A 25,228-nucleotide genomic window follows, 5' to 3' on the forward strand; every position below is an offset into this window, starting at 1 on the left:
CAGCTTAAATACTTTTCAGTATTTAATATGCTGTTAACTAAGCCATTTGGTAAATATCTCACTTCACATGTTTTATTTTCATCTCTAGTAGTTTAAGTCTTATTTATATCTTCCATTTCTTCTCCCATCATGTTTCTGTTTTCCTCCACCTCCTTGAACATAAGAGAGTGTATTAGTTTTCTTTTACTGCATAACAAATTACTACAAATGTGATAGCTTAAAATAATATAAATTTATTATCTCACACTTTTTCTGTAGATCAGAAATCTGAGCATGGAGTGGCTGTGTTGTCTGCTCAGAGTCTTCACCACGCTGAAATCAAAGTGTCAGCATAGACTGATTATCATCTAAGTTTAGGGTCCTTTTCCAAGCTCACTAGTTTTTGGTATAATTCATTTCCTTGAAAGTTTATAAAGTTCTTGTATTCTTGTTGGCTGTGGGTTGGGGACTGCTTTCAGCTCCTTAGAAGCTTCTGCAGTTCTTTGCCACATGGCTTTCTCTGATGCTTTCCTTCTTTTAAAGGGTTCACCTCATTAGGTTGGGCCCATCCGCACTGAAAGGGAGGGGATTATACATAGTGTGTATAGGCCAGTGAATAAGAATCTTGAGGACCATTTTAGAATTCTGCCTACCATGTGGAATATATATAGTTATAATATTTGTTTAACATCCTTTTCTGCTAATTCTATTATCTGTGTCATTTCTGGGTCTCTTTTAAATGATCATTTTTAAATCTCCTGCTTATGGATAATATTTTGTACTTTTTTATTTAAAAAATTTTGGATTGATTGATAAACACTGTGATTTTTATATTGCTTAGTGCTGAATTTCATTGTATTCCTTTGGATGTTGTTGGGCTTTGTTCTGGGACATGTTTAGGTTACTGGAATTACTATGATCTTTTTGACATTTTCTTTCAAATTTTAAGGTTAGTTCAGAGAAACTTTTAGTACCAATTTACCTCAACTATGCAAGAAATACCCTCTATTTGATGCTTCCATGTTTTAAGAGTTCCTGCCATTCTGGCTGGTGGAAACATAAACTACTCAGCCCTCTATAACCTCCAGCAATGGTTCTGTCAATCCTTCCTGTTGGCTCTTTGCCTAATCTTACAGAGTTTTCTCAAACATATTTGTAGATTAGCCAAAAAATCAAGGGGATTCTCCTTCAAATTTCTGGAAAGTTCTCTGTATGCAGATCCTTTCTATCTGTAATTTTGCCCCATAAATTCTACCTGTTGAGCCTTTTAAACTCCAAATTCTGTCTTCTGAACTTGAGACCATAGGACTGTTTGTTTTTTCTCTTTCTATGCCTGGAAACCCCCTCTAGTCCATACAGTCAGGCAACCACAGGATTCATCTGCTTCCCTTCTCTCAAGGATTGCTGCCCTGTGCTGCATTTTGTACAATGCTATTTTATGTATTTTGTTCACCTTTCAAGTTGTTAAGGTGGGAGGGTATATCTTGTCCTTTCTAGTCTTTCCTGTACAAAAGTAGATATCCATCCCCACCCACTTTTTATCTTTTTCCCTTTTCTTTTCCTCTCACTCTTTTTTAATTTTATTTATTTATTTTTAAGATTTTATTTATTTGACAGAGAGAGCACAAGCAGAGGGAGAGAGAGGGAGAAGCAGGCTCCCAGCTGAGCAAGGAGCCTGATGTGGGACTCGATCCCAGGACCCTGGGATCGTGACGTGGGCTAAAGGCAGCCACTTAACCGACTGAGCCACCCAGGCGTCCCTTCCTCTCACTCTTCTTTTCCTTATCTTTTTATCCTCTTTGCTTTATAAGATAAAATACATGACCATTTTGGAAAATAACTTAAAACAGAAATTAAGATATAAAAAGAAGTTAAAAGTTGGGAAAATAGGTGACTGAATAACTTTCCATGCAGTAATGCAAGAGTAAAAAAAAAAAAAAATCTAAGAATTAAATGTATAGGCTATAATAGAATTGATATTGATTAGGTCTATGATACCATATATTTACCTCTCCTGCGCTCTCTCTTTAATTTTTCTAGGTTATCTATCAATATTCTATCTCAAGATAAAGAAATAAAGACAAAAGGGAAGAAATTAGAAGTAAAATGAGCCAATGATAGAAGAACCGTCACATGGAAGGAAAATTAATGAAGATATGAGGAAAGATGTTGGCAATATATCAGTATCCAAGGAACAAAAATATCCTTAAAAATACTACTTCCTTCTTTTCAAATAAAACATTTCTCCTTAAAATAAAGGCAATATTGATATGGAAGTTTACTCTAAATGCAAACTTCGTCTATACTGTCACTTATGTGAAGACACTCAAGTGATTCTTTAGATCAAGCAATAGCAAACTCTGGCCCATGGGACAAATCCAGTCTGCTGTCTGTTTTTTTTTTTTTTTTTTTTTTTAAGATTTTATTTATTTGACAGAGAGAGACACAGCGAGAGAGGGAACACAAGCAGAGGGAGTGGGAGAGGGAGAAGCAGGCTTCCCGCCGAGCAGGGAGCCCGATGCGGGGCTCGATGTGGGGCTCGATCCCAGGACTCTGGGATCATGACCTGAGCCGAAGGCAGACGCTTAACGGCTGAGCCACCCAGGTGCCCCCTGCTGTCTGATTTTATAAATAAAGTTTTATTTGAGCATATCCATACTTACTCATTTACATATTGTCTATGACTGCTTTTTCACTACAACAGTTGAGTAGCTACGATACAGACTGTGTGGCCCAGGAAAACTAAACTGTTTATTGTCTAGCTCTTTACAAGAAATATTTATCAATCCCTGCTCTAGACCATAGCTGTCCAACAGAATTTTCTGTGACAATGGAAGCATTCTAATGTACATTTCCACCATGGTACCCACCTCCAATACAATATGATACATGTAGCTATTGAGTACTTCAAATATGGCTAATGCAACTGAAGCCCACGTGGGGCTCCTGCTCAGCGGGGAGACTGCTTCTCCCTCTCCCTCTACCCTTCCGCCTATGCTCTCTCAAACAAATAAAATCTTAAAAAAAAAAGGAAAGAAAAAAGAAATCTTAGCTATGAGCACAACTGTATGCTGAGTTCTGAAAGTCCTTCTAATCAATTCCCAAATGAATGGGTGGTATTAGGGACCTCCTTATTTTCTTTGTTTTATATTGCATTTTTCAGGATAATGTCTAAAAATGTGATTTTCCTACTACAGAATTTTGGCCCTTATTTAAGTGGTTTCACTTTAAGTGGTCTTTTCCCTGTACATATAACCAGTAAGCTCATTAATTTAATGATTCTTCCTGTTTCCCTTCTTCCATTTCATGATCACATAACCTTGAGATTCTTTTTTAATTTAAATATCTTAAAGGCCAAAGAGCTTCTTTGCTCAAAAGAAGCCACTCTGGACATTAGTCCACCCATCTGGTATTATTAATATTGTTTTGTTTTTAAGTAGGCTCCACGCCCAGGATGGAGCCCAATGCGGGGCTTGAACTCACAACCCTGAGATCAAGACCTGAGCTGAGATCAAGAGTTGGATGCTTAACCAACTGAGCCACCCATGTGCCCCTTTCTGATATTATTCTTAATCATTAGTTTATATCTCTTATTGCTGCAAATCATAAAGTCAATACTATTCCTTCATGTGACTACCTTTAGGCTGAAAACAGTGGGGATATGTTTTCATAAAATTAACAAAAAATCACCAGGGTCTTAAAAATATCTAGAGACAGATAAATTGGTGTTAGGGAGGGGTTCAAGGTATTTTTTATATGAACCTTGGTTTCATATGTTGTTATTGGTGGTGGTTTCCTTCACTATTTTTTCAAAGCCAATGATTAGTCCTGAAGTCTACATGCCTACTGATAACAATAAAAGTCTTCTCAGATTTGTCAAAGATGAGTTTAAAAATCTTAAGGATTTTAAGGTCTAGATTTGAAATTCAGTGTTACTGAAATAATGACCTTAGTAATTTTCTTTTGTGATGGCTGTCTGATTAAGAAAAACAAAGGAGAAAAATATACAACAAACCCTCAGGAACATGCATTTTTACCCATTTCTTTGAAACCTCAAACCCACTGAGAAATTTTGAGTTAAAAAACATCTGTCAACATATATTATCACTATAATTAGACTCTTTTATCACAACAGCAAATCATTTAAGACAATTAAAAATGGAATGTATTAGATTTATAGCCTACGTTTACCCTGAGACGTTTCATTTTATTCTGACTTACATGAATTTTATGAGGTAGAGACAATGGAAAAACAATTCATTAGTTAATATGATTTTCCAATCTATACACAATATCCTATCTTTGTTTAAAATTTTAAGTAGGTTTTAAAAATCATTTATTTTAAGGAATTACTTTAGTGCTCAGTTTGAAATACCTTAATTTTCTTCACTCATTTCTATGAGAAAAAGTAAGAGGAACCCAGTCTGATGTGCACTGTACCTTTAAATGATCGTTGGCAGCAGCATCATGTAAGGGATTAATCCCATCTAGATTTTCACAATTAACATTAGCACCAGCTTTTAACAACTCTACAATTATATCATTAGATCCCTCACTAGATGCCTCATGAAGTGGTGTCCAACCTAAAAAAGGAAAAAAGAAAAAAACAAAACAAGCTGCTGCTTACAAATCAACATTCATGTACTATCTTCATTATTAAGCTTATTTGCACTAATGCAATGAATATCTATATTGATTCAAATGTATATACTAAGTATTAGACAAGAAATAATATTGAAAACTATGGCCTTGAAATGTTTCAATTTTGAAAACCAATCTCATCAAAAATATTTGTTGATCCAAGGGCCAAAACAGAAGACTCACAGAATATAAAATATAATGGGACTAGAGTAAAACTAATCATGTCAATTTGTTTCAACTCAGATATTAAAATAGAGTAAGATCAAGTCTGCCTTCCCCATTTGTATCACTGCACTGTCGTATATCCCTCTAAAATGACATACGATTCTTGAAATCAATCTTTTGAGTTTTTCCCTGTTAACTCCTCACACAAGATTTTTTTGTGCTCAAGCAAAATGTTAGATCAATTTAAAAATGGAGGCTGAAAATAAAAATAAGGAAAGAGAGAAACAATGAATAACTTAAAGAGAGGAGAAAGAGAAGGGATAGGGAAATGGGAAAAAATTGGCACTCTCTCCAAAGTCAGAGTTTAGTATTCAGATCTCCAAGAAAAAGACCTAAATAAAGCTCCCTTTACTCCCCATTCTGTATACTTCCTCTGAATGCTCCCACATGTATGTTAAAAACTGTTTCAGAGGAGGTTATTTTAGCAACTGGTGAAAACCAAGATAAATTTAACTATTCAACTAAATAATATATTTTAAAAAAAACAGTTCAAAGTTAGCAGCCATGATCAAAACCGGGGAAGGGTGGATGAAATGTGTATTTCAGTGAGTTCAAGTTATAAACACAATTAAAATTTCAAGAATCCAAACCTGCATTATCTTTTAGATTCACATCTGCCCCAGATTCTATTAGAGCCTTCACCAGAGTCAAATTTCCTCTTCTGGCAGCCAAATGAAGCTGGCTTTCCCCTCTGGCATTCCTCTTATTGATCCCAGCTGTTTTTACTTCTGTAAATTTGCCAAGTAAAACTGAGGCTTCTTTTCTGTCAAATGCTGATCATTACAAAGGAGCTTAGAAAATACACAGCAGCTTCCTCAAATATCCTAAGTAGGGTGCACTATACAAAACATATATCAATATCATCATTGCTATTACTGTTTTAAAATATAACTTGTGAAGGAATTGTAGAGCATCTAAGTACATTACTTTGCATTCATTCCAACAGCTGTTTAGTCACCCTACCATGAGCTTGATTAAAACAAACTTGCTTCAGTTCTACCCTCATTTCACTCTCAGTAGTCCTTTAACAATGGACAAAATTTTTCTTAAAACAAATTGTGATTTTATAAAACATCTCTTTCTATAGCTCTTCTCTATCCCAGTGAGTGTGTTTCTGATCACAAAAGACACCAAAAACTGAACCATGGCCCAATGGATTATTTTTCTTTCAAAAAACATGCAATACAACATCATTATCCAAAGATTTTTTTAAAAATCTTCTTGTACCACAAGTTAGAGAGACTTAAATTGGAGCTAAAAAAAAAAAGGACCATGTTTTCCCCTCAATTTCGTCCCCAAACCATGCTAAAATGATAGTAAAACATTTTTTTTAAAGATTTTATTTATTTTTTAACAGAGAGAGAGCGAGAGAGGGAACACAAGCAGGGAGAGTGGGAGAGGGAGAAGCAGGCTTCCCACCGAGCAGGGAGCCCGATGTGGGACTCAATCCCAGGATCCTGGGATCATGACCTGAGCCGAAGGCAGACACTTAACGACTGAGCCACCCAGGCGCCCCGTAAAACATTTTTTTTTAATACCATAAAAAGAAAATAGAAGAGGAAATAATAGGAGACAAAGACTTCAACAACTTTTTGGGAACCGGAAAATCGCTGCGGGAGAAGAGTTTCCACCTTGAAGTAGGGGAAATGCCTCAACCCAAATGCCAGCAAAAAGAATTAGGGAGAGAGCCCACCTAAACCCAGCACTTGGGGGCATCAAGTGCAGTGAAAGGCAGTGTTTGTGGAACTGGGCTAGAAACATGGAGACTGAATGAAAGTATATATATACAAAAGTTGGGACTCCAAGTTCCCTTCCCCAACCCTGAATTGTCTGGCAACCTTTCCTCTTACCCAAGGTCCCCATCCCCAAGCCATGAAACTGGAGAATTATTTTCTGTAGAAATCACATCAAAGAAGCTTCAGAGTGAGACACAAGGAAGGCAAAGTAGAGGATTAGAGTGATGAAACAGAAAAGAATATTCATTAAACCAGCAGTCCTCAAATGTAGTCCCAGATTAGCAGTGTCAGTGTCACCTGGGAAACTTGTTAGAAACGCTAATTCTCAGACTATGGACTCTGAGAAACAAACTGAGGATTTTAGAAGGAAGGGGGGTGGGGGGGCTAGGTTAGCCCGGTGATGGGTATTAAGGAGGGCATGTACTGCATAGAGCCCTTGGTGTTATACACAAACAATGAATCATGGAACACTACATCAAAAACTAATGATGTAATGTATGGTGACTAACGTAACATAATAAAATGAAATTAAAAAAAAAAAAAAAGAAATGCTAATTCTCCAGCCCACCCCACAAGCCTACTGTGGAGGACAGATTTTAAGGTAACTCCTAATGATCCCCATCTCCTGGTATTTATGGCCTTGTATCATCCACTCCTCTTGAAGAATTTGCTTCTAACCAATAGAATACCTCAATATTGAGGGTATTTCACTTCCTTGATTAGGTTATAAGAGATTGTAACATTTTCTGTCTTGCTAGCAAACTTGCTCTGTCACCTTCAGCTTGCATGTTTTGATGAACCAAGAGGACACACTGGAAAAGCTCATGAAGGAAGAAACCGAGGATGACCACAAGGTGGCCACAACCCTCAAGGAAGAGAATTCTGACAACCACATGAGCTTGAAAATGGATCCTTCCCCGGTTGAGCCTTCAGATGAGACCCCAGTCTTGGCCAACACCTTGATTGTAGCCTATGAAATATCCTGAGCAGAAGATCTCCCTAAGCCATGCCCAATTCCTGATTTACAGAAACTATAAGAAAAAAATGTGTGTTGTTTTAAACTGCTAAGTTTGCAAATGTGTAATACACTAATAGATAATACACCTAATGTTCAGACTTTCTGGGGGTAGAGCCCAGTAATTTGTGTTTTAACAAACTTTCCAGGTGATTCTGATGCAAGATAAGGTTTAAGAACCACTGCATTAAACCTTAAGACTCTCTCCCTGTTCTATTTCCTAAATGCCACAGCAACTAGGCACATAGTTTCAGGGCAAGAGATAAAAAGTTTAGAGAATTACTCTCTAAAAGATGGATTCTTCAGTTAATGTGAATCACAGGGGAGACTGACAGCCTCACATCTACATTCCCCTCCCCCAAGTACTCGCCCACCAGCCCCACCTACTCGCCCACCAGCCCCACCTACTCGCCCACCTCCCCCAAAGGCTCTACCTACTCCCCCACTTCCCCTGGCTATTCCCCCACCAGCCCCACCTACAGCCTCACCAGTCCGGCCATCAGCCCGGACGACAGTGATGAGGAGAACTGAGGGTGCGCGAGGCGCGGGGCAGCCCGGGTGGTGCCCTTGTGGGGCGCAGGCCCCCAGCCCGCCTCCCTTGTACATAGCACCTGTGACAAAGTTCCTCGTTGACGTTCTGGTCCCGTTTCCGCTGGGGCTTCTTGTCTTGTTCTCCACTCATGCTGTCTCAGAAGCCACTCGCCTGGCTGTGGTGTTCTCCTTCCTACCCCACCCGCCCCAGGCCTGTCCCCAAATCGAGGCTCCCTCCTTGCCTGTGGCTTGATTGGGGGTAAAGGGTATTTTAACTTCTTAGGGGTAGTTCCTGCTCTGGGTCATTATATCTGATCCTCGGGAAGAACAAAGCTAAAGCTGCCTTTTGTCTGTTATTTTATTTTTTGAAGTTTAAATAAAGTTTACTAATTTTGGCCAAAAAAAAAAAAAAAATCATACTGCTCTTACAAATCTGTACTCAGAAATTCTTTATTCAAAGAATAAAGATATATCTATTATATATATTTATTATATATACATATAGAGAGAATATATTTTAAAATTATGAAATATCCAAAACAGCAGACCTGTAGTTTGCAAGTTTGAATTGAAAAATCTCTCTAATAATTGTTACTGTGAGTGGTACAAATCCTCTCACCTAGTTCATGGTGTGTTGTAGCAAAGAAGGTAGGCACATGGTAAACATTTTGGGGCAAAAACTCAAAAATTATTCCATTTTACTGTCATCATAAATTTCTATAGCATGTAACTAAAATTTTAAAATAAAATCTGGAAAAAACTGGAAAGGAAGCAAATAGGACTCACACTAACTTCACAAAAAACTTCTTCATAAAGTCCACTGCAGTTAATGCTGAGTACTTCTTAATAGCATTATACTTTATTAACAAATTAATAAATATTAATTGATAATATATTTAATAATTGGTATCAACAATATTATTTATTAATAAAGTATAATGCTACTAAGACATACTCAGCTTTCAGTTACTTTGTATGTGATCTATTTTTTTTTTTTTTTTATTCTCTGGAAACTCAAGATCCTTAATTACATCTGCAGAGATTCTTTTTCTATTTAGGTAAAATTCACTCTTTTATATAAGATATTATCACAGGTTCCAGGGATTAGGACATGGACATGTTCTGGAGGGCCACTATTCAACCCACTACAGGATGGATGTGTAAGAAGGGCTTTAGATTATATGAGATTATTTAGATTATATGAGAGGGGGACAATGGGAGAAGGTTCACAGAGAATGCCTAATCCAGTGTCCTTCCTACCTCTTAATAGACGATAGATAAATGAACTTTTCATATTTACCATTTAACCTGAAGTGGCCTGGCTTAGCCTATTGTTCACCACAGAACTAGCTCCAAGAACTGTTAAAGGATAGTTAACTTGTCCATACAGCCAAACACATGCAGTTCATTCATCTGACAAAAAGAAACCAGTGGCCATTCTTTAATTTGCCTTATGGTGAAAGGGCTCAACGGAAGTATCTAAAGGATCTGGCAAAATTCAGATGCACTGCCCCCACTCAATATTCTTGCTGTCTCTCTCTTTATCTTACCTCCTCTAATATTTAAAACTAGAAGTCATAGGCAGAAACATGACAAGAATGTATTTGAAGACTAACAAACTCTCATGTGGTACTTTATAGTAAAACAATCTAAAAAATAGAGCTGAAATAATCTTATAACTTAGTGAATGAAAAAAAAAAACCAACAGTAAATCTGAAAGTTTAGAATTGCTGGGCTTGATCATGTCAACTTTTACCTATACAGATATAGGAATACAAACCTTGGCTGCAGGTAGCTTTCAAGAAATTTTGCCTTTTTCTGAAATTCTGAACTTTTTTGTGTTCTTGGATATTAGACATGCAAATTTCAGAATTTGTTTTTTCTTTTTTCTCACCATTTCTCATAGTGCTTTCATCTCCATTGATATTATTAGTTAATTCCTCATCTGAAAAACAAACATTTTGCAACCTCAGTGTTGCAGTTCTCGTTACTGGTTATATGATTAGAAAAGAGTCTAGCCTCATAACTGTTCCAAATTTCTGTTCCTAGCTGGATTGATTTTTTTTTAATTTTATTTTGTTTTATTTATTTATTTTTTAAGGGAATGAAACCCTTTAAAAATGCTTTTAGGGGCACCTGGCTGCCTTAGTTGGTAGAGCATATGACCCTTGATCTCAGAGTTGTGAGTTAGAGCACTAATTGGGTATAGAGATTACTTAAAAATAAAATCTTAAAAATAAATAAATAAATAAATAATGTTTTTATATAATAAAGTTTGCTGGATGCAATTCTGATGGGAATACAGTGAATCACTGAAATCAACAGAGCTAACAATTTCCTGCTATGGAAATGTTAGGTTAACTGATATTAAATAAGTGCTATATTAAAAAGAAACATAAAAATTGGTAGAAATATTGTTTATTAACTTCTGTAAATATCAATTTAGCAACAATCTTTGATAATAACGGTTTGGTTTTCAAAGTAAACAATATTACTTAACTAACAATATCCCTAAATTATAGTCCACATGTCCTCATTCTTGTCAGTTTGGCTAAGTTCAGTGGAATTCAGTTAGAAATTTCTATAAAATAAGTAAATCTACAGGAGATGTGTACAAAGCAAGCAATATACTACTAATACCTGGTTTATGAGAAATTTCCTTTTCTTCTTTCTGTCTAAGTTGTGAGATGTTGGCCAATTCTTTACTGGTATTGTCAGTGGAATAAAAAACTGTATCATGTATGGTTTTGCTCTCTGGAAGATCTTGTTTCCTTTTTTTAACTGTAGTTGTTTCTATTACTTGAGAATTAACAACTGTGGATGAAGGCCCATTTGAAGAACTTGTTTTCTGGCTTTCATCACTGTAATTCCTTTTAGTGTCTTCTCCCTCATTTACCTTTTCCACAATATGTGTATCTGTTTGATCCATTAAAGGAGTCGGTGCTCTGGAGCTAAAATCTTGAGACCTTTTGAATAGCTTCACATGACTAGTCAACTTTGAAGCTTCCTGTGTTGACAATGTTCTTGGACAAGCTAGGGAAGTATGCTCAGGATTGCCATGTGAGTGATCAAAAGAAGTTTCACATGCGCATTGCTCATAATTGGCAATATGTTGTTCAGGACCTATTGTATTATCTGAATCAGAAAGATTAACAGCTTCCTGTTGTGGAAGTATGATTAGACTGTATGCTTTTAATTCATTTTCCTGTGAAAAATGGTTTTCAGAAGGGAAAAACTGATGAAAATCCATTTCTTCTCTCTTTGTTATATTCTCGTTATAACTACAGTGGTTTTTGCAACCTGTAAAACACACCGGTCTTTTACATGCTATAGTCTTCTCAGAGGTAAAGCAATCATCCTCATCAACATTATTAAAATTTTCCTTTATAAAGGATGCAAAAGAATGTTCCCACTTATGAAGGCTCTCACCTTTTTGACCCGAGTTACTGTTTTCAGGGGATTTATCAGGGCTAATGTGCTGCTGTTCTTGGTGAGTGTGAGACTGCTGATCTGTAGTAACAAGTGGTAACTTGATTTCTTTCTGTAAGGAAAGTCCTGAGAAAAGAACAGCTTCCTCTTGGTCAGTGGATTCTGAGAATTTTATTTCTTGATTATCTGATAAATCTAGGCTCTGGGTATGTGTCTCTCTGGGAATTGAACAAGCCTCAATATTGTTACCTAATCCATTTTTCAGGCTTGACAGAGGTGGGCTAAAAAGTTTATGTGACTTTTCTGGAAGGTCATCAAAGGCTTGGAGATTATCTTGCTGACCATTAACCAATCTGTTTCTTCTTCTGACAGAAGAAAGAGGTATTATCTTTCTTGGAATGTGTATTTCTTGTTTTGCATCATCCACTTGAGTTCTTTTATGTTGTGTGTTTCTTCTTCCTTTATCATTAGACACATTTGTGTTAGGACCTTTGACATTCTGAAGACTCTTCTTTCTGAGTCCCCTAGTAGAGTGTATTTGGTTAAGAGTTGATTGTTTATGCTTGGATTTACCAAATTTTGTGTCTTTGGAATCTTTTTGGTAAGGTTCATATACATCTTCTTTATTTATAAATAATCCTCCTTTACTTCCTTTATCAACTTTTTCAAGTTCTGACTTCTGTCTGTTGGAATTTTCATTACAAACAAACCCAATGAGATTTTTAGAACTGAATTTTGGTTTCTAAAGAAATAAAACATATAGTTAGCTTTAATTTTCAGCTGTAGTTCTATACTCAATTAATTCAGGATTATTGATAAATCAAACCATTACTCCATTCAATTTTGTGATTTGATCTAACCACAGGGCCTGATGGGATATATACAACCTGATATTTTAAAAAGACTAATAGAAAAAGGCAAATGTAGTAGACTAAGACTCAGTATGTGTACTAATCTGTATTTTCTGCTTCACATTTTAATTTGTTTTTGCCAGTATTTAGCAGTATTAATCTCATTAAGCATAAAAAAAATTTAATCTACTTAATTTTTATGGGCTTTAAGCATAATCAAACAAGAATGCTTTCAAGACCCTCTCCTCTCCTAATTGTTATATAGATACAGCTAGAATTAAGAGAGTTCTTTCATCTAGTGTCTGTGACAGACTATAGGTAGGGCAGCAGAAGAAGGAATTTAAAAACAAGAAGAGAGATATGCTCCCAAACTGATCTGCATGAAAAAATTATTGTGGGCTGCTAAGATTAAAACAGGGACACCACTTCCTCTCTCTCACCACAACTCAAGCACCAGATGAAGAGTAACTGCCCACCATATAAAATTTGAAGGAATGGATCAACACCTTTGGCTCTTGTACTGTGCTTAGGCCAGAGGAAATTCGACATGGTTGATAAACCTCCTGGCTCCATGAAGAGGAGGACAAAGGAAATGGCTACTGATACGTCAGTGTGCTGAGACAAGCTATATTTACTCAATTGCTTCGCAAACTAACAGCCCAGAACCCTCTGATTCTCATGTAATTATTCTTAAGTTTCTTAAAAGTAAAGGTGAAGTCACTATTCCTGATGAATGAATGCTTCGGCATCTTTCCTTCCACTCTGATTATCTATAAAATAAGCAGCAGGTTCATTCCATAAACATGTTTATTGCTAAACAGAGCTATACCTTGTGCTGGTGTGCATCCTCTATGTCTAACGGGTCGGTGCTGTTCTTTTGAGCTGTAAACAAAAAGAGAAAATCAAAGAAAATAGCCTCCAGTGGTCAGACTCTAGATTTCTAAAACCCACCTGTCCTTTGCCCTGAGAAAACCAGAGAAGTAAGTGAAATTATGCAAACATTTTCCATTCAAATTGGCACATATAACATTCTATAACTGATAGTTCTCCTATGTTTTAGAAGCCCCATACTATCTTGAGAAAGCAGAAAACATTTCTGTAGGAAAAGCAATATGGCTCCAACAAAGTAATACCAAAGGCTGGCAATAAACTCACTATTTTAACATTCCCCATAGATACATCCAGAAACACAACTGTTAGCAAACTACTTTTAGAAAGTAAGATTCTTTCATAATTTACTGGATTATCATTTCCTAATATGTCTGCTTAATAAGGTTCTAGTTTGAATGCTTCATTCTCTTTATTTATTTATTTATTTAAAGATTTTATTTATTTATTTGTCAGAGAGAAAGAACACAAGCAGGGAGAGCGGCAGGCAGAGGGAGAAGCAGGCTCACCGCTGAGGAGGGAGCCCCATGTGGGACTCGATTCCAGGACCCTGGGATCATGACCTGAGCCGAAGGCAGTCGCTTAACCAACTATGCCACCCAAGCGTCCCTGAATGCTTCATTCTCTTAAAAGTGAAACATACATGCAGGGAAAAGGTTGCTCTTGAGAATGAGTAAGACAAAAAAAGACGGTTTGAACAAAATATACCTAGGTTGATAATAAAAAAAAAAAAGTACTTTAGTGTCTCTTTTAAATACTAGAGGTGGAATTAGTTACCTACATATGCATTTGGCCACAAAAGATAAAAACCTAGAAACAGTGCTTTGCACATAGGAGGTATTCAATGATTATTTAATAGAGGAAGGAATAAATGAATGAAAATTCTTTAAATACATTATGAACTAGAAATTTAAAAATATTTTAACAGGGATGTAGCTGGGAAAAAGAACATTTTATTTCTTGGGAGTAGTTTTCATGACAGCAATCAAATTATAATGTACATAATGAGGCTTGGCATTTACCTATACACCTCATGCAGGAGAGTTGACACACAGAATGTCCTTCAACGAAGCAAAGGAGCTGGGAGCACAGTCTCTGGAACCGATTCCTGAGTTTCTATCGTCACTCATTCGCTTAGCAGCTGGGTGACCCTGGGTTAAGTTTCTTAGTATTTCTGCCTCAGCTCCATAAAATCAAAGTAGTAACAGTCCTTATCTTATAGAATTGTTATGAGGATTAAATAAGATAATCCATGTAAAGACTTTAGAGGAGTTCTTGGCACAAAGAAAATGCTTCATCATTAATTTTGTTATTATTATTTTTCAAGAGCAAAAAGGACTGTGTGCCTTCTCCTAACTTTGGTTCTTAAATAGAAGAGCAGGGGGCACTTGGGTGGCTCAGTGGGCTAAGCATCTGCCTTTGGCTCAGGTCATGATCCCAGGGTCCTGGGATTGAGCCCTGCATCTGGTTCCCTGCTCAGTGGGGAGCCTACTTCTTCCTCTTGTCCCCACTCTTGCTCTCTCTCGCTATCTCTGTCTCTCTCTCAGATAAATAAAATCTTTAAAAATAAATAAATAAAAAAAATGTTTTAAATAAAAAAGCAGAAGAATGTTTTACAGGAACCACCATTTGGGGAATGGTTCCTAAGAGAATCTGGAAGCAAGAAAGGGGCTTTTCTCCCCTCTCACTTTGTTTTGTTTTCTGTATAGAAAGCATCTTTCAACTAACATCTTTTTTTTTTCTATTCATCTTATTTAAATTCAATTAATTAACATATAGTATATCATTAGTTTCAGATGTAGAGCACAGTTATTCATCAGTTGTATATAACACCCAGTGCTCATTACACCACGTGCCCTCCTTCATGCCCATCTCAGTTTTAAGAGTCTATATGCTCTATTATAACCAACTTAAAAAAAAAAAAAACTACACAGATATAAATTCTGAAGTGGTGAATTTTAGTGACGTAGCTGTAATTCTTTTCACTCTGTTGCTCCAAGCTCTGTCATATGTAAGATACTGTATTGAAGTATTTTACATACATCAACTCTAATCCTCACAATAACAATCCCACAGATATGTAGGTAGAGGAGTAGATATTATAAGCCCACATTTACAGATGAGAAAACTGAGAGTGTTAATTTACCCCAGGCTATAAAATTAGTAAGAATGAACTCTAGTCCTATACCAAAGTAGATGTATTGTACTCTACAACAGAAAAGCACCAAATATATATTGCATGAGGAAGGTCCTTTATCCATCATTCCCGTAATTAAAAGCTCTTCAACTGAAATTTAAAAACAAATACTCTGTTTGATATTCTTTATTTAAGTAAACTAATTTTTTCATTTATATTGATAAGTAAGCTGATAATTAATGACAGACTTTGAAAGTTCAAACTTAAGAAATATTCAAACCACCTGATGAAGCACGATAATCCAGCCCACCTCATAAATTGCCTCCCTAAAGAAGAGTGGGAGCTAACTCCTAAGAAGAAAGGCTTGGGATTCCTTCCCTGAATGAAATTCCCTTGGGTAAGTATAGGTCAGAAGTGGGCAATGGTGAACAGGAGATTCTGGATTTGGAGAAAGGGCTAAAATGCTGGAGAAAGCACTCTCAGCAGAGCAAAACAATGCATGCTACCATAAAATAGAGAAGTCAAGCAATTAATCAGATTATCAAAACAAAAAACATAAAAATACACATACTTTTGCCTCCAACTGAATATCTGCAATTTTTCATATAGCTTGAAATGTAAATATGGGTGCAATAATCTATACAGTTTATATAAATATGAATATAATAATCTATCTCAATGTGCTTTTATAGACCTGGCCTCAACAAGGTGGAGTCTGTCCCTCTTATTTTCTGATGAGATTGGGCTAAAGGGGAAGAAGTCTTTTGTTCTAAAGAACCATTAATTAATTACCTCTTGGTGGACTTTAATTATCAATGATGTTATCTCTTTATTATAAAGTAGGCTGTTTTTGTTTTTTATTGTTACGTTAATCACCATACATTACATCATTAGTTTTTGATGTAGTGTTCCATGATTCATTGTTTGCGCATAACACCCAGTGCTCCATGCAGAACGTGCCCTCTTTAATACCCATCACCAGGCTAACCCATCCTCCCACCCCCCTCCCCTCCAGAACCCTCAGTTTGTTTTTCAGAGTCCATCATCTCTCATGGTTCGTCTCCCCCTCCGATTTCCCCCCCTTCATTCTTCCCCTCTAAAGTAGGCTGTTTTAATCCAAGTCTTAGTCCTTAGTCAATAGCATTTAAACAGTTACCTCTTTAGGGAAAATTTTATTAAAATATAGTTTAATGGAGTGCCTGGGTGGCTCAGTCAGTTGAGCATATGCCTTCAGCTCAGGTCATGATCCCGGGGCCCTGTGATAGAGCCCCATGTCAGGCTCCCTGCTCAGCGGGGAGTCTACTTCTCCCTCTCCCTCTGCTCCTGCCTCGTGCTCTCTCTCTCTCAAATACATAAATATTTAAAAATATAAAATATAGTTTAATAAAATTGAATGAAGCACATACACATCTCTTGAAGGTAAAGAATTTGTTTTGTTTGTTGTGTTTAAAAGGACTAACACACTACTTATTCAACAAATATTTACTGAATGCCTACTGTATACAAGGCATTTTAGTACTCATCACCAGACTAAATAAAGATCCTTTCCTTCATGGAGCTTAGATTCTTGGGGAAAGACTGAGAATAAAAAATAAACAAACTGTCCAATGTGTTAAAAGGTGTTAAGTGCTATGGGAAAAGGATAAATAGAATAGTAGAGTAGGGTAAGAGGGATTGGAATGAGTGTGGCAGTTTGAATAATATGTTCATAAAATTTTTGATACTCCTCCTTTCAAAAGGTAGAACTTCCCAGACTTAGTGACTTACTTAGAACAAATAGAATATGGCAGAACTGGTTGTATATCGCTTCCAAGATTAAGTTACAGAAAGCTTGTGGCCTCTGTCTTGGGTGCCTTCTCTCTCTTGGATCACTTGCTCTGAGCCAGCTGCCAGGCTGTCAGCAGGCCTAAGGAAAAAGCTCATGTGAGAAGTAACTGAAGCCTCTAGCTAACAAGCAGTGAGGAACTGAGGCCTGCCAAGAACCATGTGAGTGAGCTTGAAAGTGGATTTTCCTGTCCTAGCTGAGCCTCGAGATGACCATCCCTCACTAAGAGCTTGGCTGCAACCCATTAGAGACCCTGATCCAGAACTGGTTACTCACTTGAAAGGCTTTCAGACTTGTAATCCTTAGAAACTCTGAGAGATAATAAATGTTGTTTTAAGATGCTAAATTTTGGGTAATTGTTGCATAGTGATAGATAACTAGTACAGTGAGGGTGGGAAGGAGGCAGGTTGCAGCAGTATTAACTAGGATGGTCTAGGCCTCCCTGAGAAGATCACATTTGAACTAAGACTTGAAGGAGGTGGAGGAGGCCCATCTGAAGAACAGCAAGGAGGCCAGTGTGACTGAAGTCTAGTGACAGAGGTAGAGAATGGTAGGAGAAGAAATTAATTAGGGTGGAGAGCTGATATAGGGGCCTGTGGGCCACTATAAGGATACTGACATTTCTTCTAGATTAAATGGAGAGCCACTGCAGGGTCTTGAGCAGAAGAATGCTGTGATCTTACCAAAAATCTAACAGACACATTAAGGAGAATATAAAGAAAGTGCCATATATGTAAATTCTTCTTATTGACAACCATAAATCGAGTTCTTTTGTAGTTCAATTTTTTTTTTTAATAAAGATTTTATTTATTTATTTGAGAGAGAGAATGAGATAGAGAGAGCATGTGAGTGGGGAGGGTCAGGGGGAGAAGCAGACTCCCTGCTGAGCAGGGAGCCCAATGTGGGACTCGATCCCAGGACTCCAGGATCATGACCTGAGCCGAAGGCAGTCGCTTAACCAACTGAGCCATCCAGGCGCCCTGTAGTTCAATTTTTACCAGTGTAATGGATGACAGGGTAAAAATACAGCCATAAGAAAAGATTGTTAGGGAATAGAAATGGAAATAAACAATCCTGGCCATACTCATCGAGAAAGATACAGCCAAATATAATTTACATCATATCATGTTATTCAGCCAAAAAATTGTAAGGGAAAAAAAGAACTTTATAAAAGTTTTCTTAACTGTTTGCAATGCAAAGCACCAGTGAAAAGTACATTTGATATTATTTCTCTTTGTTCTCTTTGTTCTTTTAGAGTCCTACCATTATGTGCACTTGCAAACAAGTCAGTGTGCTTTATTAAAGGAATGGGGCAAGGACACCACTGGATGGATTTTCTCAAAACTAAGAAGGAAAAGAAACTTAATTTCTATAATTCTAGATTCAATTTCTGTAACTCTCTATGAATATGATAAACAGATATAACAGGGCAGTTTAATCTTACCTGGTTTTTGGTGTTTAGGAATATATTTCTCAAGGAGACGCTTCATACATGAATCTTTGGCCTCATCCAAAGGACACTTTCCACCATCACTTCTAAGTAATGGATCAGCTCCATTCAAAAGAAGTAACTCTGCCACCTATGGGAAGATTGCTCATGTGAGCATGCCCAGACAAAAGGTATATTATTGTAAATGTGTGCTAACATACAACTCTAAGCAACATCTGATATTTCTTTCAATAACAGAGTTTGGGTTTACCTCCAACAACTTTGCCCAATAAAAAAATTAATGTAATTGCAACTGAATCATAATTTGTTGATATACATACCCTTATCTTACCAAAAAAAGAGAGAAACAGGGAGAGAGGGAGAGGGGTAGAGAGGAAGAGGGGTAGAAAGGGAGAGGGAGGGAGGGACTGAAAGAGGAAAGGTGAGAAATGTATATAGTTTAGATGCTGGTGAAATGGAGCTGGCAGATATACCAAGAATTAGCATTGGGTTCTGTAGTAGTAAATGTAAGTTTAGCAGGTTCCAGGAGATGGTTATGTCTTCTGTCTATAACTATGTTGCTGCTGCCCCTCCTCAGAGTGTCAGGGAGAAACCAGTCAACCCTTAATCTATTACTACTCCTCAAGTAACCTCCTCTATGAAGCACTCCCTGACCTCCCATCCATTGCTGCTCTAGAGAAAAATGACCTCTCCCTTCTTTCAGGTACATATTTTACCATAGTGCACAATATATATATTTATTATTACATTATTTCTTATATATCTGTCTTGCCTGTATGCTAAGGTTTCTGAGGGTGGGACTACATTTTTCTTTTAAAATTTATTATTTTTGAATAGGGAATTAATGAATACCATTCAAAATACAGAAGGCTCAGAAAAGTATACAATGAGAAATAAGTTTCCCTCCTCTACCCTTGTCCTCCAGTCATCCAATTTTTTCCTAGGCCCTTGTTACAGTTTCTTCTGAATTTTTCCACAGTTAATCTAGTCCAACAGGTATATGTATGTATGTATGTATACATATATTTTTTTCTTATGCAAGTGGTCATATAGTATATACATTCCCTTATATTTTGCCCCTGAACAACAAAGCTTTGAGACTGTACCATACCAGTATAAAATAAACTTCATTATTTTTATCATTTGAGGAATAGTCTACTATTAAATGTACTGCACTTTATTTAACCAGTACCGTCCCAATAGATGTTTAAGTTGCTTTCAAGCTACAGATATATGTCTTAATTATCTTTATATTGCCAGTGCCTATCTCAGTGTCTGGCACAGAGTAGTCAATAATATTATTTAATAAAAGAATGCATGTAATCAGGGAGGATATGCGGAGTAGGATCTAAGTAACCCTACACTAAAAGGAGACTAAATTTTCATGTTAATATCTGGAATGAGAAAAAGGATCTGAATTTCTGTAAATTGTATATACCCCTCAAATTAAATATATATGCATTGTTCCTTTTATAACAGACCATACTAGGAGAGAAAAACATAATACCACAAAGAGACAATATAAGCCAGATCCCTTAAAAATTATTAAGACTCAGCAATTCTGTTTCTCAAACTATTTTATTATGAGAATTTAACGCTAGATAGGGAAATTGGAAGTAATAGTATATATAATTAAATCTATAATTCATATATAAGCCAGGTGTAAGAGGATAACGAACTTATGTCTGGATCTTCATGTTTTGTTCAGCAAAGAAAATAAAGAGTATATAGCTTTCTTTTAGGAAAAGAAGTTTTGAAGAAGAAGGTAGCGGGAGGGGAAGAATGAAGGGGGGGAAATCGGAGGGGTAGACGAACCATGAGAGACGATGGACTCTGAAAAACAAACAGGGTTCTAGAGGGGAGGGTGGTGGGAGGATGGGTTGGCCTGGTGGTGGGTATTGAGGAGGGCACGTTCTGCATGGAGCACTGGGTGTTATGCACAAACAATGAATCATGGAACACTATATCTAAAACTAATGATGTAATGTATGGGGATTAACATAAGAATAAAAAAAAGGAGGAAAAAAAAAGCAAACAACACAACACAATATGAAACAAAATAAAAACACATAAGCAGCAAAAATAAATAAATAAATAAATAAATAAAAGAAGTTTTGGGAGGGAGGGAGGAAGATGGCAGAGGAGTAGGGGACCCTAGTTTTGTCTAGTCCCTAGAATTCAGCTAAATAGCTATCAAATCATTCTGAACACCTGTGGACTTAACTGGAGTCTAAAAAAGAATTGCTGTAATTCTACAAATAGGAAAGTGACCACTTTCTGCAAGATAGGACGTACGGAGAATCTGAGGTGATATATCGGAAGATAAACTGCAGGAGAAGGGAGTCTCTGTCAGCCGGCTACTGGAAAGTGATATAGCAGCAGAGCACAAAATGAAAACTTTTAGAAGTCTGTTCCAGTGGGGAAAAAAGAGAGAGAGAGAGAGAGAGAGAGAGAATATAATCAGACAAGTGAACAGAACAGAGCAATACACTAGATCCTGGGTGTATTTTGGTAACTTGTTCTTAGTAATGCCTACAGATTCTCAAAGATCACTACATTCTTGTCTAAATGTCTCCCTTATGTCTAATAATTTATTCTTGATTTTTCTAAGGAATCAGAATGAGCCAATCATCTATAATTCTCAAATTTCATCTTTTTCAATTTAAAAAATGTATTTCTTTTTAACAGTTTCAGTGAGATATAATTCACCCATTTAAAAAATATAATTCAGGGGCGCCTGGGTGGCCCAGTTGTTAAGCGCCTGCCTTCGGCTCAGGTCATGCTCTCAGGGTCCTGGGATCGAGCCCAGCATCGGGCTCCCTGTTCCGGGGGAAACCTACTTCTCCCTCTCCCACTCCCCCTGCTTGTGTTCCCTCTCTCACTGTGTCTCTCTCTGTCAAATAAATAAAATCTTTAAAAAAAAATTAAATTAAATTAAAAAATAAATAAAAAATACAATTCAACGTTCTTAAGAGAGTTGTGTAACTATAGCTACAATCTAATTTTGGAACATTTCTTTTTAAAGATTTTATTTATTTATTTGAGAGAGAGAGAGCATAAGCAGGGGCCGGCAGTCAGAGGGAGAAAAGTAGGCTCCCTGCTAAGCAGGGAGCCTGATGCAGGACTTGATCCCAGGACCCTGGGATCATGACCTCAGCCGAAGGCAGAGACCCAACTGACTAAGCCACCCAGGCATCCCTAATTTTGAAACATTTTAATACCCCTAAAAGAAATCCTTTAACCATGACCCGTTACTCTCCATTCTCTACTCTCTACCTTCCATTCTTTAAAGATTTTATTCATTTATTTGACAGAGAGAGACACAGCGAGAGAGAGAACACAGCAGGGGGGAGTGGGAGAGGGAGAAGCAGGCTTCCCGCTGAGCAGGGAGCCCGATGTGGGACTCGATCCCACGACCCTGGGATCATGACCTCAGCAGAAGGCAGACGCTTAACAACTGAGCCACCCAGGCGCCTCTCTACCTTCCATTCTTAATGTTCTCTCTGTCTCTAAAGATTTGGACTATTGCAAATATTAATGGCTTTTTACTTCTTAAAAAATAGGGTATTATCTTTTAGTATCTCCCATCATTTAGTATAAAAGTCAATTCCTGTAAGACAACATATATTCAAGTTTCTTCAACTCTGGAATATTTAAGAAGTTCACACTCTCCAGGTGCTGAGTCCAGCATTAGGTTCCCAGGGCTTCCCTGTCTGACATATGAGTCCTGTGACAACTAAGGCATGGGAGCAATACAATATTCAGGGTCTAGACCATTTTTCTGATCATCTTTGCATCACATAAGAGATTCCCTCAAGGTTAGCCTAAATCCTCATCTGATGCTCTTGCCATCCCTACTCCATCTTCCAAAACAATATCCTGCCCTACTTTGATTCTTAAGGCTTTGGTTCTTAAGTCAGTCCAGAACTGACCTGGAGTTTTGGAAATCTCTCTTGGACTGGGTTAAGCAACTTTTTGGCTCCCCGCAGCTAAACAAAATGGGACGGCAATGAAGAAGACAGTGATTTTACCCCACCCCACTGGGTTTCAGCTTTTAATTCTCATGACCATTCTTGAGACTTCCACTTCTGTCTTGTCATTCTCTTTTCTCCTGCCATCAGTCAGGACATGCCACAGTGCCAGAAGCACACGAGTCACAAGAACACAAGTGGGAGTAAGATAAGTAGTGAGGAAATTAGATCCTGGAATCAGAGGCATGTGTCTTTGGTCCCTTTTACTACACTGAGGGAGTAGGATAAGGCTACATATCTGGAAAGGCCACACAGGAGACAGCCAGTTGTCGCCCATGAGGCAGAAATTGACTAAAGCCAAGTTACCGGATGGGACAAAAGAACTGAGAAAGAAACAAGGAAAAAGTAAAGTGCTCAGGGCTTACCTTGCCCAAAGGGGTAAAAGACTCTTGACTAGGATAGGTCAGCCCTGACAACTTGAAGAGCAGACAACTTCTACCATGAGTAGAAGGAAGAAGTGCTTTGGGGAGGTTTCTCTAATGGAGGCCAGCTTTGAAGAGGGGGTAAAGGACAGAGAGGGCTCACACCATCACTTGTCCAAGCCTGCATTCTTCTGGCCATTAAATTAGGTCCCAAGCAGAATTCCCTCCCCCCAGCCCTCTCTACAATGTGCAGGGGGGACCACCTACTAGCAAGTGATATATTATCAAAAAAGGGAAAAACAGCTTAAACTTCCCTGAAGTATTGTTTCACATTAGTAAGGGATATGCTCTGTCTATGCCTGTGGCTCCAGGCAGCCATCTCCAGCTCTACGTGTCAGGCATTTCTTCTGGAAGTATGTAGAACATAACTTCCTGAGCCCAGCTGATTAGTTCCCTTTCCTACCCTAGGAACTCGAACCCAGAGACAACTTCCAATACCTGAAATAAATAACAGGATATTTTTAGCAAGTACCTCAGTCCTATAGCATGGTGCCTAGACCAGAAAAATGTCTGGGAAGCTCAGAGCTTAAGTGACTTCTGAAATAAATGTATGTGCTGGGATCAATCATCTTAATTTAATATTACTATTAATCATCCTAATTGCAGCTACTATTAACCAATCTGTATGGAACTACAGTGTTTTGATATTTTAACCATTGGTACATCTACGCTAGTATATACTGGCTGATTATTAAACCCAAGAAATTCAGGTCTTATGTGGACTCTGAAAGTGACATTAGTGTCCATAAAGCTGGATGCCTCCTGTTAGGACTGGACATCACTGTGTAACACTCTACAAGCAGGAAACTTTCTGGTAAAACCTATAAAGCACCATACTGAAAGAGTCTTAAAGAAGTGTAAGTTTAAAAAAGACTACGTATAACCAAAACATGATCTGTACTTATTAAAAGTAACATGTAAAATGGCATCTACCATATTAGGAACAACAAATCTATTACACAGTAAAATTTTATTACATATTCTGATTATTCATTAGCAGAATGAACTAAAACGGAATTCCTAAAACTGATAGGTTCCAGAGATTTTTAATACTTGCAGAATGTAGTATTTGCTTTGCAAACAAAAACATCACAGTACCTTGTAATGTCCATTTATCACAGCATCATGTAGGGGAGTGATCTGGTACATTCCTTTGATATTTACATCTGCTCCACCTTTTAATAGTTCACTTGCTGTCTGATAAAATCCTCCTACACTAGCTTCATGAAGTGCTGTCCAACCTATTATACAAAAAGGAAATGGTAGTTATGTTTGCTATCTTAATGTTTTGTGCTTGCCCATAAAATAAAAACTCTATGTTGTTTCTTTAAAAATATTTTGATTATATGAGACAAGATAATCTTACCATGAAATAACTTGTATTATTAGATGAATTCAATAAATCTGAGGACCAAATCAAATTCCTACTCCCAACTCAGTTGTGAAAAAATATGAAAAGTAAAAAATTTTTTTAAAGAAGTAAAATATTTGAAACTATTCCTGCCCTTCTCAAATAAAAAGGTTGTAAGGGAGTCATTATTAGCTCACAGAGAATGCTAGTTGCAGGCTACTTTCCTGGAGAGAAGAGAGGGAAAAAAACTTTATAGCTCAAGGTACTTCCATTAAAGTAACACAGCTAGTAGGAATGCACAGAAGTCACTTCAAAAACATATATTTCTTTTCTCCTTGTTTTAAAAAGCTATTTACCGTAGTTCTTTTTTTTTTTTAAGATTTTATTTATTTATTTGAGAGAGAGAGAGAGTGTGGGGAGAAGCAGAGGGGGAAAGAGAGGAACAAGCAGACACCACGCTGAGCACAGAGCCAGATGTGGGGCTTGATCTCACGACCCTGAGATCATGACCTGAGCTGAAACCAAGAGTGAGATGCTTAACTGACTGAGCCACCCAGGCACCCCTATTTACAGTAGTTCTAACACCACTATTTTAAGAAAACCAGTCGTACAGACAAGTATCCTTTATCCTTGTTAGCCAGAGACAATGGTGTAAGTTATATTTATTAAATTCCAATAAATCATAGGATTGATGAAAGAAAACCTAAAAGTTGCATG

At 37.2% G+C, this 25,228-nt stretch overlaps 1 protein-coding gene across 1 annotated transcript in view; it reads right to left on the reverse strand.

The window, feature by feature from the left end:
* The window catches only part of ANKRD31 (ankyrin repeat domain 31), a 142,736-nt gene that overhangs the window by 55,869 nt on the left and 61,639 nt on the right, over positions 1-25,228 (reverse strand). The window contains exons 11-17 of the mRNA XM_064596246.1: positions 24,259-24,401; positions 18,702-18,837; positions 13,237-13,289; positions 10,768-12,298; positions 9,908-10,072; positions 5,436-5,618; positions 4,420-4,562 (exon numbers count right to left, since the gene is read on the reverse strand). Coding sequence (XP_064452316.1) covers positions 4,420-4,562; positions 5,436-5,618; positions 9,908-10,072; positions 10,768-12,298; positions 13,237-13,289; positions 18,702-18,837; positions 24,259-24,401 — 2,354 coding nt within the window. The remainder of the gene's footprint in view (positions 1-4,419; positions 4,563-5,435; positions 5,619-9,907; positions 10,073-10,767; positions 12,299-13,236; positions 13,290-18,701; positions 18,838-24,258; positions 24,402-25,228) is intronic.

The sequence above is a fragment of the Mirounga angustirostris genome, unplaced genomic scaffold (assembly GCF_029215605.1).
Source record: "Mirounga angustirostris isolate CCGP_5_RB_7025 unplaced genomic scaffold, mMirAng1.0.hap1 SCAF_7, whole genome shotgun sequence".
NCBI classification, from domain to species: domain Eukaryota; kingdom Metazoa; phylum Chordata; class Mammalia; order Carnivora; family Phocidae; genus Mirounga; species Mirounga angustirostris.